The sequence below is a fragment of the Ahaetulla prasina genome, chromosome 4 (assembly GCF_028640845.1).
Source record: "Ahaetulla prasina isolate Xishuangbanna chromosome 4, ASM2864084v1, whole genome shotgun sequence".
Lineage (NCBI taxonomy): Eukaryota > Metazoa > Chordata > Lepidosauria > Squamata > Colubridae > Ahaetulla > Ahaetulla prasina.
In genome coordinates this window covers 107651771-107668218 of record NC_080542.1, presented here as the reverse complement: position 1 = coordinate 107668218, position 16448 = coordinate 107651771, and the positions used below count along the sequence as shown (strand labels likewise).

The following is a 16448-nucleotide window of genomic DNA, read 5'->3' as shown; positions in this document are numbered from 1 at the left end:
CCATTTGTGTTTCATTGTTATTTCTTTGAACTAAGGGAGAGCTGAAAGTGAACAAATACAATGTTGTCTTTAAAAAAACCAAACTGCATATTGGTCCAAATATATGTTTTCTGTAATAAGTATCAGGAAATGAAGCAAATCTGTAGTATATATTTGTTTGAGGACCTCTTTGATATACTTGTATATTGTGCCCTCTTCTGGATGAGATGTAAACTAATCTATTTTGCAGCATGGGTATTCTTCTGATAAGGCTGTTGTTCCCCTCCATCCACCATTAAAAATCTTTACATAGAACTTTCAATCATATAATTGAATTAACATATTTTATACAGATATGTATATAGATATCAAACCAATATCTTAAAAAAGCTAGAGGTGTCAATAATGCTACAATGTAACAATAGCTGCATATTTTACATGACATTATTAAGTTATATTTTGCTATAAATATAATGAGTTTAAATGGACTACAGAGGATGGTAGAGGACAGGAAGGCCTGGAGGAAGGTTGTCCATGGGGTCGCAATGGGTCGGACACGACTTCGCAACAAACAACAACAACATTTTGCTATAAAGTACAGCATGGTAACCAATATACGGCCATCCTACTAAGCAGTAATTGGTAATCCCAAAGGTATACAATTACAAAAGGATACTGCTAATAGCTATATCTGACACCATGGCCATCTCTAATAAGAAGAACCATTAGTTCATCAAATCTTCTAAATATTTCATAATTTCTTGTCTTTCTATAAATGGGACAAATTTTTAAAAAAACTTTTAGAGCTATGGCCTTTCTGTTGGAATGCCCAAAAGTAGCAAATTAGTTTGGCAGGAATGTCAGTATAGTTGAGTAAAGGAAATGAAGATTTATATTTCATTTGTTCGGTTTTTACCCTCTGGCCCTGGTATTTCTATCCAACAAGAAAGAACTGCTGTAAATCCATACAGTATAAGGAATTAGATGTCCTAGTGGTCTAAGATAGATTCATATATTCATGAATCTCTACAAGGGATGAAGGGTAAATGATAAATACAATAATACAAGATAAATGATACCTTAATTAATACAAGATAAATGACATGCTGAATTCATAACATGACAAACATGAAAATTATGTAATTTACAAATTCATATCAGAAATGTGTTAAAAACACAGATACATTTACATTCCTATGAATGTCATTGGGGATTCATTAAACATGCTTTGTGAATGTCCTCAGCTTTACAAGTACTGTATTTATAAAGTATACTTTTGTACCATATATAAACTGCCTCTTATAGTTTCATTATTAGTCATAATATTTAAATAACAAAGTTTTTATCTAGTTCTGCAAAATATTACATAAAAACATATGAATTGCTTCCTAAATTGCTTCCTAAATCTTTTTTTCTGATATTTACCAATTAATCAATTACCAATTTCATAACGAATATTGCAAACAAAAATGTAATGCATAAGCAGAAGAATATAATATTAAATGAATGAAACAATTTCCAGGGAGTGATGGTGGATACTTTCATATTTAATATTCTATTTTCTTTAACAACCTTCTCTAAATTTAAAACCAAAACAAAACCTATAAATTTTTTAATCAGAAGATTCAGATTGTAGAACGAAATGTGGTTCACATATAAACTATCCTCTCTCCCTTGATATTTGATATTGAAATCTGGATTGCCTCATATTATGAAAAGTACGGTATTTAATTTATGATAACAAGCATCAAATGACATGATTTATAAGCATCACTTAAAATCAGCAGCAGTTATTTTTTTTTCTTTCCATAGCATATTAATTATAAATTAGTTTAACGAAGGTAGAAGAGCTTTGGAGTTTTAACTAAAATCTGTGACAACAAATTCTATCAAAATTTACTTCGGAAAGTTAAAAGACTCTGTTGATGATAATTTCCAGTCTTACAGTATTATCAAGAGGCCAGAGAAGACAACAACTATTTAAGTAGAGAGGAAACAAAATCTTCATTTCATATATGCATAAAATTTAAATCTATTTCCCTACTTTTTTTATATATATATTAGTGGATGTGAAATCAGAAATTCCTCTTGGATTAGAACAAGTCAGACCGTTAGATTTGCGAACTGATATCAGAATGATGGCACCCATGATGGATCCCTTGATGCAGGAAAAGCAGTTACAACAGGAATTAATCCTGATTCAACATCAGCAGCAGATTCAGAAACAGCTTTTGATAGCAGAATTTCAGAAACAGCATGAGAACCTGACACGACAGCACCAAGCACAGATCCAAGAGCACATAAAGGTAGTAATTTTTTTCCCTCTTCATTGTGTATCTGAAGAGGGGAGGGGTTGTTTACTGTAAAAATTGAATAGCAGTAGAGTTATTTCTCTTGTACATCAACATGGTATGTGATGAACATTTATATTAGTTCCTCACTCTGCCATATCTATCTGCCTCTCACTTAAATGCAGATATACATATAAGAATAGCTATTTGCAATTACCGCAAAACAAACTGTCGGAAGACAAAGTCAGCAAATTTGAGAGTACTTTCGGAAGATACTGATCTGCTTAAAAAGTACTATATACTGTTATGTCTCTCTCAGAAGAACTTATAAATGGAATCAGATGGCCAGTTAAAATATAAGGACTGGTTCTTTGAACAGCACTTTCCAAAATTCAGCACAATTTTTAAAGAGCTTAGATTTTGAATTAAATTTTGAGATCCTATTTTTCTAAATATCAGAATTATTTAGTATTATTCAGCTATCAGATTACCTTTATCTATATGCTTTTATGTTTGAAAATGTTTGCTGTATTTGGAATAAATGATTATTATACAATCATTGATCATTAAAATGAATATAATAAATGTAATTTTTTTGGTGCTAAATAATTTAATATGATGTGGTTTTAGTTTATGCATTCTAAGAAACTTGATTAGTCTTATTTATTTATTTTTAATTCCACGCTTCTGTTTGGTTGTCATAATGTATCAGGATTAAGTTTGGATATGAAAACTATCCTTTACTTATAATGTAATGAACAAATTGAATGCTGGCAATATAGCAAATGAGAAAAAAAGCAGCACAATAAGGTTTCTCGGGTTAAAGATCTTGTTTGAAAACTAGCCCACCAGGAAAGTGAGTTTATCATAGATATACAATTTTTACAAGAGATTCAATTTTTAAGAGAGATTCAGTCAGAAACTGGAAACCCCTTAATAAAAAAGAAAATTATGGCTGTCACCTGTCTGAATTTATTTTTTGTTATGACTGATACCTTTTATATAAAAAATATCATTCTAAAATCTGTTAAATAACTGACTATAAACAAGAATACTATCTAGCCATAATTTTTCTTGATATAAGTGGAATGAGTTAGCTATTACTAGGGAATTATAATATCTAGATTACCACTAGATGGTATCAAACAAATTCAGGAAGAGTAATTCTTTGCTACCATCTAGTAGTAATTGAAATTGTTTTAGTTCAGATGGAACTAAACCTTAACTGTTGATAACTTAGTTTCTTTATTTTCAAGAGAATTATTTTTATCTGGAATAGAACATTTATTTAATTTATTATAAATAGTTTGATTTACATTTGTAAAGATCACATTTTCCAATTAATTGGAACACAATAACTATTTTGTTTTTGCATTTCATGAACTTTGTTGTTCAGTTTTTGGATCCAAATACAAAAACGTAGACATAAATTTCATATAGAAATAGATTAGATACATTTATTGCAAAAAGGAAAGCAGAAATTAGAATAGCGTGTTCAAAAATTTTGCACTTATTTCATGTGATCTTTTAATGAAAATATTTACAAATCAATGCCAAAATGGAGTAGAATAGAATTGTATTTTCTAACATTTTAAATATTATAGCACAGATTTCTCCAAATGTATGGATCAGCTTCCAGAATTGTAGCTTTCGCTATTCTAGCTTGTGAATTCTAAGAGCTACTTTTTTATATTCACACAGTTTGTGAAGCCCTTATTATGACCAAGGCTACCATAAAAACTTCACATTCTCATGACTTTGTCTTTTTTACAAGTTACAAAAGGAACTCTTAGCCATTAAGCATCAACAGGAACTTCTTGAAAAAGAACAGAAACTTGAACAACAGAGGCAAGAACAGGAATTGGAGAGACATCGCAGGGAGCAGTGCCCGCCAATCAAAAGCCGAGAAAGAAGCCGAGAAAGTAAGATCTGTTCAATCAGGCTAAAAGAGGATATCTAAGTTTTGTATACTTCTCCCATCAACCTTCATTATCCCCCTTTATAAAGATATGGCCTGACAATAAAATTGTATACAGACTAAATATATAATTCTCTAAAAATATAGAATAATCTTATTCTATATTTTAGCTTTATTTTATTGTATTTCCATTATAACGTGCACATAAATAGGGAGGTATATTCTGCACAGATTAGAGAGGACATGAAATATTCCTTCTATTGTTTCAGTTCCATAATTTAGTTCTTTTGGCTTTTAATAACACAGCTCTGTTTTTCTGTGGTTTTAAGGCAAATAAAGTCTAAAAGAAAGACATTACTGGAATATGATACTCACTAGGGGGAGATAGATGCATATAAGTCTGCTCACAAAGGGAATGGAAGTAAAGGCCAAATATTTCAGTATTTCAAAATGCTACTTATAGAAGGAAACAAATTATAACATCAGATACCTTCATTTTCCCTCTGGAATTTCTCATTGATATTGCATTGTGTGCCAATATCAAGGAAACATTGATAATTTTATTGTAATCTTTCTATATGCTTTCATTTCAGAGGAGAATTGTATAAATTTAGCAGTAGCATAATATTAAATGATGGATTTTGAAAGAAGATTCTTCTTCTGTGCTACTTCACTTATAACAATAAAACACATATTTCAGAGTATGCCCTCTTTGTTTATATTAAACTTATAATAACATATACTTCATACTTTCATTTGTTGTGACTATAGCAGTATTGGTTAGCCTAATGCATGCTTATTGCTCTTTAATATAAAGAATTAGACCTTGAAAGTAATGATATATGAAACCATTCTTTGGTCTTTATTAGGGATTTGGTTCATAATCAGTATATTACATACAGTATTTCCACAAAAAATATTAGTTATGAATATTGCACAATTCATCAGTTGCAAACTAAAACTGATTAAAATCATACCTTTATAGACATTACAGAAAAACTATTAGAACATAGTGTGGAGTTTTATTCTAGAGTAATCAACATCTTGCTATAGAGTTTAAAACAAGGGTGGGAAATATTTATTATGTAGATACCATGTTTTTAAAAATATTTTTTTAGCCTCTCAGAGTGCTTCCAGTGATATCATTTGTGGGGGGCGGGACATTAAAATTTTGCATATTTTTTACACGGTGGGAATTGAATGTGGAAATAGATGCAGTTTGCCTCACATTTGGAAATAGGTGGTGATAAGGCCAAATATTGTCTTCTTGCAATAGGTTGCTCCTCTAATTTAAGTAAGTTGAAGAGATCTGTTATGGTTAAAAAGAAAAAGGCAATAGCAGCATAAAACAATTCCAGTTGAAAATGCTTGAAACCTTTAATGTTAGAAAATATCTGCTTTCACCTGTGTTCAGATCACAAAACCAAGAGGGAGCCAATATCTAATGTTGTTTATTTGTTAGATTAATATATCTTCTTCAGGGGTGTTCAGGATGGAATATATTGTACTTTTTCTTCAGTTTTTCCCTACAACCCTAAAACTGATCTAAAATTAGCCATTGGGGTACCATAGTTGAAATCAGATTTGAATTTGGAATTCCTTATTAGTCCATTTCCATTAATTATTACACACATTGGTTTTATTTCCCTTTATTGTATTACTTGGTTTCAGTGAAGCTAAAAGATATGCTATACAATTTGATAGCAATGTGCTATCAAAGATATGCTATACAACGTGTTTCTTTTTATTATTTTATTTTGTTCTGCCATAGTAATTGCTCATATTAATTGCTCACAATTGCTCATATTATATTTTTATTAGATACTTATTTGGACCACAATCAAAATTAGAAAGCTGCATTGGAATGCATGGGCATATATGAATGGAATTATGAAAAAAATGTTGTATGTTTTAGGAGCAGTGGCCAGTACTGAAGTGAAGCAGAAACTTCAAGAGTTCCTGCTGAGTAAATCAGCGGCAAAAGACTCACTATCTAGTGGAAAGAATCATTCCAGTAGCCGGCGCCCCAAGCTCTGGCACATGTATGTTTATTCTTTTGCATCTTAAGCTCTTCTTAGTATCAAATAAAAAGACTATTCTTCATCAGGATAAAATGAATTTAACCATATGTTATTCAGTATAGATGAGAGAGGATGTACTGCATGTCCCTTACTTTTCCTCTATGTCACTTAAAGCAGCCTTTTTTTAAAAAAAAGTAAGTTCAGATAGGTCCTATGAATACAGTACTTTTGATATAAAAGTCAACTACCAGTAATATTGATTTCTTTTAACTCTCTATTATAGCATGAAATAAATTATCTGTTTACATAAATAGTAATATGTGGGGCAAGAGCCAATCTCAAAATACCCATTTATCATGTTTCCCTGAAAATAAGACCGAGTTTATTTATTAATATTTATTTTGGTCCAATATTTATTTTTGGTCCAAAATCCATTAGGGCTTATTTTCAAGGGATGTCTTATTTTTTCATCACAAGGCCCAGCCATCCCATGCATGCACAGGAGTAAATGAGCATGCAGGGGGCAACAGTGTCTGGCCGCAGTCCACTGGCCTCTTTGGCCAGGGCACTCTGTGAAGCATCTCAGGTTTCATTTGGTGGGAGAGGAAGGCTTTGGAAACTGCCTTTTTATTCATCATCAATATTGTAATCCATACCTTTATTTTTCAAAAACATGATTAGCCTCCTTGAATTCCAATGGGAAGGCGCAGTATGAATTTCTGCACATCAGCACCCTCACAATGCTTCCTCACTCAGGGCGCAGTATGCTTTATGGTGCATTCAACTTCACGGCTCACTCTTCATCTGTGGCAGACTGCAGTTCCCATAATCTTCAGAAAGCCTGGGTGATGGAATCCTTAGGCCAGGCTCCTTGTAGCTGAAGCAATCCGACTTCTCATGGAGTAGGCAGGCTCTAAACCAGGCCTTATTTTTGGAGTAGTGCTTATATTAGTCGCATGCTAAAATCATTGTAGGGCTTATCTTCTGGGTGGGTGTTATTTTCAGGGAAACACAGTAGCGAAAAGCTGCCACTCCCTTTAGAGAGTCTTATCCTGCTGCTAAAATTTAAAACATTTATAGATGTCTTCCCTTTTCATGCAATCTTTGATTTTAAAAAGTCAAAACAATAAAATTAAAATCAGATAACAGGAACTTTCTTTTTCCAGAGGACATATCTCCAGACTTATATCTTCTAAATTATTGGAAGAGTACAAATGTTAGGTCTCCGGACATTTTGAAGATATGATGCAGTAAAATCATTTCTAATTTGTAGATTCATAAGTAATACTAATCAACTACTAAGTATATTAACTACTTTTCTCTAGGGCTTCCCATCATACCTCACTGGATCAAGCTTCTCCTCCCCTTTGTGGAACATCTTCATATAAATACACATTGCCGGGGGCACAAGATGCCAAAGATGACTTTCCACTCCGCAAAACTGGTGAGCATATTAAAATGATTTTAAATGACAATTTAATTCTGTAACCAAATGAAACTTGATCTAATAATAATATGTAATACTTTATTTGAATTTAGCTAAAACATATATCTTAAATGGGAATGTTATTTTCCATTTTCACAACAGCTGCTAATTATGATTATATGGGTAGAGGATGTGGTGGTGGTGGTGGTGGTGGTGCTGGTAGTGGTAGTGAAGGAGGAGGAGGATGGTGATTATATTTTATCCTAACTTTTTAAATAGTTTGATCAGGTCAAGGCAGCAAAAAAGTTTAAGATTCCACCTTCCTCCTATTTTCCCCACAAAAAATAACTCTGTGAGGTGGGCTGAGAAAGCATGAATGGCATAAAGTTTCCAGTTGGCTTTCATGCCTAAGAGGTTTAGAATTCTTGTCCATTACTACCCCTCGCTCTGCATGATTTTTTTGAAAATACTATAGCCACTAATCGATTGAAAAATGTATTACTGTTGAAAAATATTGGTGCTTAAGATTTAGAGCGGTTTTGCAATAGTATGTATGAATGAATCTGAATAATTAAATGTGTTATATTAAAAACCTACTATATTTTAAATTAATAGTTTCAAGGATAGATTGAATTATAGAAAGCATGAAGCCCCTATATGGTTCAAAATGATGGAAGAAATGTTTTGAACAGCACCTCTCTGCTATTAATTAAAGCAATGTTTCAGCATAAACTTGAAAAAAGTATGTTTTGGTTTTCAGAACTCAACTCATTAAAGCAATTCCTAAAGTATGGGGATCTTTTTTCAAACTGATGTGTAAGCCTGAAAAAAGAAGTAGCTACTTTAATGAAAAGCAGAGAGGTGCCATTCTTATGTGCAAGGTCCAAAGAATTTAAAAATTATTTGTGAAAGAGGTATCATGTTCGTGGATATTTCAATTGTCTAAAAAATATTTTTTCTGATAGATTTATAAATTGTTCAGTTAATAAGCTTAATGTCAGGACTAAATAGCTGTTTTGAAATTCTTTTTAAACTCTCCTTTTAACAATACTTTATATATACAAAAATATAAAGAATTAAAAGGATTTTCTAAAAACTACTTTTTATTAGCTTTTCCCTTGTTCTAATATGGTGATCCTTTAAAATGTTAGGGGTGTGTGTGTGTGTGTGTGTGTGTGTGTGTGCGCGCGCGCGCGCGCGCACGCACTTGCATAATTTGCTTTCCCATTTTAAAAAATTCCTTTGAAAGGCATTATCAATATTTAAGAGGTATAACACTGTTGATTGGTAAAGTTAAACATTTTCAAACATTTTAACAGTATTGTTCTGTATTGCAGCTGTTAATACTCTTACATCTCCATGGGGGTTTCAAAATATTCTTTAATTCAATTCTCATTGTCTATATATGAGCTACAGCATAATTAAAAACAGATGTTTTCTATACATTATTCCAAATATTTGGGCACACTGCACGTCAGCTGCAGAGAGAATACACAACTATGAGATTCTTTTTAAAAACCCAGGGGTGAGAGAAAAGAAGAATGAACTCATTTCATTTTGGCTACTTCTATAATAAATGCAGTTGTGTGCGGAATGTTAACATAATAACTATTTTTGAAAGAAAATAATGTTTTTTTCCATCACAAATTTATCATTTGGTTGCCATTCTATGTAGATTTTGTTTAAGTAATAGATACTAATACTAAATTGGAAGGTGACTAATTTCAGCCCTCAGGAACATAGTCACATTCAGCTTCTAATAAGTACTTGACAGTTTTAGAGGAAAAACAACTGGAATTGGGATGACACAAGTGAAATGACCCTAAACTGATCAGGGTGGCTACAGGGCATCCCTTAGGCAAAGGGGACATTCTGGAGCCTACTGCATCCTCATGGGACCATTCCTGACAAAGCTGTCCCATGAAACATTCAGAGAGTAAGGAGGAAAGAGAGAAGCAGGTTCTTTTTTGGCAAATGTTTGACCTTTGTCACAAAAGTGGTTTTTTCGTCCTTATCCTTTTCTTTGAGCTATGAATGGTGAGTGTCACTGGTTTCTGATTTAACCAATCAGTGTAGGCTTTTCATCTAATTTTGAAGAAGCTGCTTCATCAGCACTGGGCTTTGTTTTGTCTGAGAAAACAAGGAATCTCTGTTCTTACCTCTAAGTATGCATTTCAAATTACATGATTACAAATTCAAAGCATAATGTATGAGTTGGAATGTCTATTATTTAAAAAGTTTGGCTATTGATTCTCTTCTTTGCTTTGTACGGTTGGCAATTGTAACCAAGAAGGCAAAATTGATGGTTTGCAAATGTTGCCTACATTTTTTTTTTTTTTTTATTGAAAGAGTTTTAAAAAAAACAAAAACATTTTCCCCTTTTTCCCCTCCTCCCAAAAAACAAAACAACACACCCCCCTCCCTCCCCCACCCCCGGCTTCCCGGGTCAATCACAAGGTAAAGTCCAATCCAAATAACCACATCCAAAGCTTTTCGTCTCCCAACCCCCTCCCCATTACATAAAATAACTTTCTAATTATTCAAAGGCAATCTGATATTTCTTAATCTGATATCTGTTTTGTAGATAATCAATCCATTTTTCCATTCAATTAAATATCTTTCCTGCGTATTGTCTTTTAAAACGCTGAGATTTTAGCCATCTCAGCCAAATTAATAACTTTCAATATCCATTCTTCTATTGTAGGTATCTCTTCTTTCTTCCAGTATTGTCCAATCAACAGTCTTGCTGCTGTTATTAAGTTCAAAATCAGTTTAGTCTCAATCCCTGTACAATCCATTATAATTCCCAAAAGGAAAAATTGTGGCAGGAACTTTATCTTCTTCTTCAGTACATTTTGAATAATCCACCAAATTCTTATCCAAAAGACCTTAATTTTCTTGCAAGTCCACCAAATATGAAAATATGTAGCATCATCACAATCACACCTCCAACATTTCGCTTGGATATTAGGATACATACATGATAATTTTTTGGGATCTAAATGCCATCTATAAAACATCTTATAAAAATTTTCCCTTAAATTCTGTGCTTGTGTAAACTTAACATTTCTAACCCAAATTTTCTCCCATGTTTCCAACATTATTGGTTCCTGAATATTCTGTGCCCATTTTATCATACAATCCTTTACCAAATCCTTTTACGAATCTATTTCAAGCAACACATTATACAATCTCTTTATATGCTCCTGGGTCTGATTTCTAATTTGCTTTATTAAATTTTCCTCCTTTTGCATTATACCAATTTTTTGATCTTCTTTCCATCTAGCACTTATTTGCCCATATTGAAACCAAGTATAATTCCTCCCTTCTTCATTTAATACCTGTAATGATTTTAATTGCAATCTACCTCCTTCAGCATACAAAAGTTCTTTATATGTAATCATTTCCTGTTTCTGTTCTATATTTATATTCTCTATTGCATGTCTAGGGCTCGCCCATATAGGAATCTTATAATCTAATTTATAGGAATATTTATTCCAGACCATAAAGAGCACTTCTCAACACATGATTCTTAAAAGCCCTATCCACTTTTTTCCATAAAATAAGTACGCATGCCATCCATATAACAAGTCATAACCTTCTATATTCAAAATTCTTTCCTCTGTTAAGTTAAACCAGTCACTTATTACTGAAAGGGTTACTGCTTCATAATATAGTTTAAAATTAGGCATTCTTAAACCACCTCTTTCCCGTGAATCCTGTATTATTTTCATTTTAACCTCGCCTTTTTACCCTGCCATATAAATTTATTAATCCCACTCTGCCAATCTTCCAAATTTTTATCCTTTTTAATTATAGGTATCATCTGGAACAGAAACAAAAATCTAGGTAACACATTCATTTTAATAGCATAATCCTTCCCAATAGGGATAACTGCAATTTCTTCCAGCCATTCATATCATTCTGAACTTTTGCCATAGCAAGTCATAATTATTCTTATAAAGTTTCTTGTTCGATGAGCTAATATAGACCCTAAATATTTAACCTTTTTACTACCTCAAATCCTGTCATTTCCTCTAGTTTTTGTTTCTGTTGTATAGACATATTTTTAATTATCACTTTTGTTTTTTCTGATTTATTTTAAATCCTGATACCTTTCCATATTTATCAATTACTTCCAACAAAAATCTACTTGAATTTATAGGATTCATTAACGTAACCACTACATCATCTGCAAAAGCTCTAACTTTGTACTCATATTGTCTAATCTTAATTCCCTCTATTTTCATTAATTCTCGTATTTTATCTAATAATGGTTCCAGAGTCAAAACAAACAATAATGGTGATAAGGGACATCCCTGTCTTGTTCCTTCGCAATCTTAATAACTTCTGTCAAACTACCATTTACTATAATCTGTGCTGTTTGCTCTCCATAAATCGCTTTAATTATTCTAATAAAACAGTCTCCAAATTGCATTTTCTCTATTAATTTAAATAAAAAATCCCAATGCAATCGATCAAAGGCTTTCTCTGCATCCAAAAAAATAAGTGCTGCTGAAGTATTCTTCTTTTCCAAATATTCCAATATATTAATAATCTGTCTAACATTATTCCTCATCTGCCTCCCTTTTATAAAACCAGATTGATCAGTATGAATTCTTTGTTGTAAAACTAACATTAATCTATTTGCTATTATTTTTACAAAAATCTTATAATCATTATTTAAAAGTGAAATCGGCCTATAGTTACCAGGTTTAGAGCAGTCTTGCTCCTCTTCGGTATCAGTGAAATAAAAGATGTTTTCCATGACGGGGTATTCCCACTCCTAATTGTATCTGATTAAATAATTCTTTAAGTGGGCCTAATATTTCATCCTGTGTTTTTATAATAAGTTGCTGTAAGACCATCTGTACCAGGGTTTTCCCATTTTAATTGTTTAATTGCCTCCACTATTTCTCCAGTAGCTATCGGCCGGTTCAGCTCCTCCTCTGTTCTAATGTTAGAATATTCACCTTATAATCTTTCAAATAATCATAAATGTCCCTATCCAATATTTTGTCTTTTGCATATAGTGCAGTATAAAATTCTGAGAATGCCTTTTAATTTTATCCTGTTGATATCTCTTTACCTTTATATTCTATTTTTTGTATGACACGTGCTTTCTGTTTCTTCCTTAAATTATATGCCAACCATCTCCCAGGTTTATTTGCATTACAAAAGGTATTATGTTTAGCATATTGTATATTCGTTGCCACCTGGTCTGCCATTAACATATTAAATTGACTCTGTAATATTTTTATAGCCTCTTTAAGTTTATGATCTTGTGGGTTTTGAATTAATAACTGTTGCTTCCTTTGAATGTCTTCTTCCAAATATCTCGCTGCCTTTGTTTATTATTCCTTTGCCTGTTGTCCAAATAAATCAATATCCTCTAATAAACGCTTTGCTCGCTTCCCACACAGTTCCTATAGGTGTCCCTTTGTACATATTAAAATCAAGAAATTCTTTTAACTGTTTCTTACAATAAGTTACATTATCCTCATATCTAAACAGATTTTCATTCAACCTCCATGTTCTACCACCTTTTTTCCCTTGTAATAATTCCATCCATACTGGGCTATGGTCAGTTAAACACCTCGAAATATCTTCGTTTTCTTCACCCTAGAAAGCAAGTCATTAGAAATTAAAATAAAATCAATGCGTGAAAAGATTGATGCCTATCAGAAAAAAGTAAAATCTCTCTCATCTGGATTCCGTAACCTCCATATATCTCTAAACTCAAAGTCTTCCATCATTTCAAAAAGGATTTTGGTAATTTTGCATGTATAGGTATCTTCTTGGAGGAGGTTCTCTTATCCTTCTTGTATCAATTACTCCATTCCAGTCTCCTAATAAAATAAACGAACTATAATCCCAGAGGGTCAACCTCTCATGTAACATTTTGTAAAACTTTTCTTGTTGCTGATTAGGTGCATAAATACCTATCAACAAAGTCTTTTGCATCTATCACCAGTTCAATAGCAATAAATCTTCCTTGAATATCTGCCTCAATTAGCTTAGCTGGTATATCCTTCCTGATATATACAACAATTCCATGCTTCTTTTCCAAAGCTGATGCAACAAAATGGTTACCCAATTTTGAGTTAATTAAATATTTTTGGTCTGATAATTTTATATGTGTCTCTTGCAAACAAATCACATCATTTTTAATTGTTTCAAGTAGTGAAATATTTTCCTTCTTTTCTGAGCTGAATTCAAGCCATTAACATTCCATGACAAGATTCTATTTGCCATTACTGGCCTCCTGAAGCTTTGAAGCAGACAACGGAAGCTCCTCCTCCGGTATCTTCCGTCTAGCTCCTCCCACAGCTTCCATAATGGGATCCTGACTTTTACTTTGAGACTGTTGCTCTTCTTTACGCTTAAGGGCTCCTCTTGTCACCCTTTGCTCTTGTGGTTCCTCTAATACTGGCAGCAATAAAGGCTCTTGGGTCACCACGCCTTCTTGAGTCTCTTGAAGTTTTTCTATCACTTCTATTTCGACTTTCAAAACTGTGGAAAGAAAATCCTTTGCCTTTAAAACAGTGTCAATTCTATATCTCCTTCCTTGATAGAATAGTGTCAGTCCAACTGGCACCTCCCATCTGAATTGAATCTGATGTTTTTTAAGTTCTTGTGTAAAAAAAGCAAATTCCTTCCTGTCTCTTAACATCTTTGAAGGAATCTCTTTCAACACCTTCAACTCCTGTTCTCCAATTTTTAAAGTTGTCTGATATGAAACTTGCAGAATTTGATTTCTCATAGTCCTTTTCACAAAATAAACCACAATGTCCCGAGGAAGCTTTCTCTGTCTTGCAATCCAAGAATTAACTCTATATATTTTATCAATTTGGTAAGCTACCTCTTGGGGGTCCGCTTCAATAAATTCAGCCAATGCTTCTGATATAATTTTTCTTAAGTCTTCTCCACGCTCTTCTTGCATACCACGAATTCTAAGAGCTCCTTCCATAAGTTTATATTGTAATATCACAACCTGATCTTCATTTTGATCCACTTTTTTCTGAACACCTTTCATTTCATCTTCTAAATGCTTATTTGACTGAGAGATCTGTTGCATTTCCACTTCCAATCCTTCAATTTTTCTACTCAGTCCTTGAACTGCCATAAGAATATCTTCTCTTATTTTTGCATTAAAATTCTCCATCATCTCTTTTTGCCTATCTTCAGAAAGTTTTAATTGTTCTTTCAATATTTCCTCAAGACTTGGTTCAGATCCCCTTCTTCCAGAAGGCTTTAAAGGTTTAGCTGCCATTCTGTCTTCAAAAGAATCAGGAATTCAAACTTAATAACTCTCCTTCCCTCCTTTCAGTATAAAAAAACTCCGTTTGTAACAATCCACAAGTAACGCTGCTTCATCGTACTAAAAAATTTTTACTTTCACTTTTAGACGCCATTTTAAAAGTCAATTAATCAAAGACAAAGAAAGGTTTCAAATTTCAAAAAGGGAGTCGGTACTTGCCGTGCTGATTCTACATCAAAGTTCGAACGCTTGTGAAATTCCCGTCTGCTTGGAATATCAATCAATTTAATCAATGTTGCCTACATTTGAACTGTCTGTACAGATAGAAAAAGAAATTCTGTTATATAACTAAATTGAAAGATAGGGAATCAACCTGGGGAAATAAGTTGTCTCCCAACTATTTCTAAATAACCTGAAGCTTAGTTGGAGTAAATAGATTCTGTGAATACAGGAAAATTCGTTAGGTATCAGGTGACTCCATCTTGGAAAGTTAATGAGGGCAGACAGTAGTGAAATTGCAGAATATATTAAGGTGTAGAGGAAGAGATGAATCACTGGACAAAACAGGTTAATGAAATTCAAATTGTCCCCAAATATGACATCAGATTTTTGAAAAATTCTTTTTTCAAAATTTTAATATTGCATCAAAGTCAGTCTTCAGCTTTAGAATAGTATGTGAATTCTGCTGCTTTATCATTTATAAAAGTTCACTTATTGAAGTTTTATAAATTGATTACTGATTATTAACTTTATAAACTTTTATTTTATAAGTCAGTAATACAAATAAATTAGGGCAACTGTCTCCAATTTGGAACTCTCCAGTAATGCTGCCAGACAGTTTGATGAGTTCTATATGCACAACTGGAGTGATTCAGGTAGATAACACAATGAGGGACAAACTGCAATTTAAAATTGATATTAAAATGATAAGATATATTGAAAGTGACATAGTGACATTAACAGACTTTTCTTTGTTCAAACACCTTGTGAAATATTTCAGAACTGAGAATCAAATGCATAAATTTCCATAGGGTCCTTCTGCATGAATGAAGCCAAAGTCTGTCTACAATTGCAACTACCTTAGTTCAGTGCTTGTACAATATTTAGTTGTTTTTTTCATATCAAGCAGACCCTCATTTATTGATCATATCTCTCACCTTATGAAAAAAATCCTCAAAATATTAGGCTTCACACAATTGTGAATTTGCTGGATATTTAAACATTTTCTTCCTTTTCAGGAAGCTGCAGTCTGACAGTCTGATAAAGTAATGGGATAGATCAGAAGTGGGTTTCAGCAGGTTCTGACCAGTCCTGGCGAACCGGTAGCAGAAATGTTGAGTAGTTCAGAGAACCAGTAGTAAAAATTCTGAATGGCTCCCCCCACCCCCATCTATTATCTGCCATCCAAGTCCCAGCTGACCAGGAGGAAATGGGGATTTCGCAATAACCTTTCCCTGGAGTGGGGTGGGAATGGAGATTTTACAGTATCCTTCCCCTGCCCTGCCCACTAAGTCATGCCCACTAGGCCATGCCAACCAGGCCACGCCCACAG

General features: G+C 32.9%; 1 protein-coding gene across 1 annotated transcript in view; it reads left to right on the top strand.

Annotated features, from left to right (window-relative positions):
• Positions 1–16448, top strand: part of LOC131197192 (histone deacetylase 9-like) — a 115878-nt gene that overhangs the window by 61025 nt on the left and 38405 nt on the right. The window contains exons 3-6 of the mRNA XM_058180935.1: positions 2044–2285; positions 4045–4192; positions 6104–6230; positions 7535–7653. Of these exons, the coding sequence (XP_058036918.1) occupies positions 2044–2285; positions 4045–4192; positions 6104–6230; positions 7535–7653 (636 nt within the window). The remainder of the gene's footprint in view (positions 1–2043; positions 2286–4044; positions 4193–6103; positions 6231–7534; positions 7654–16448) is intronic.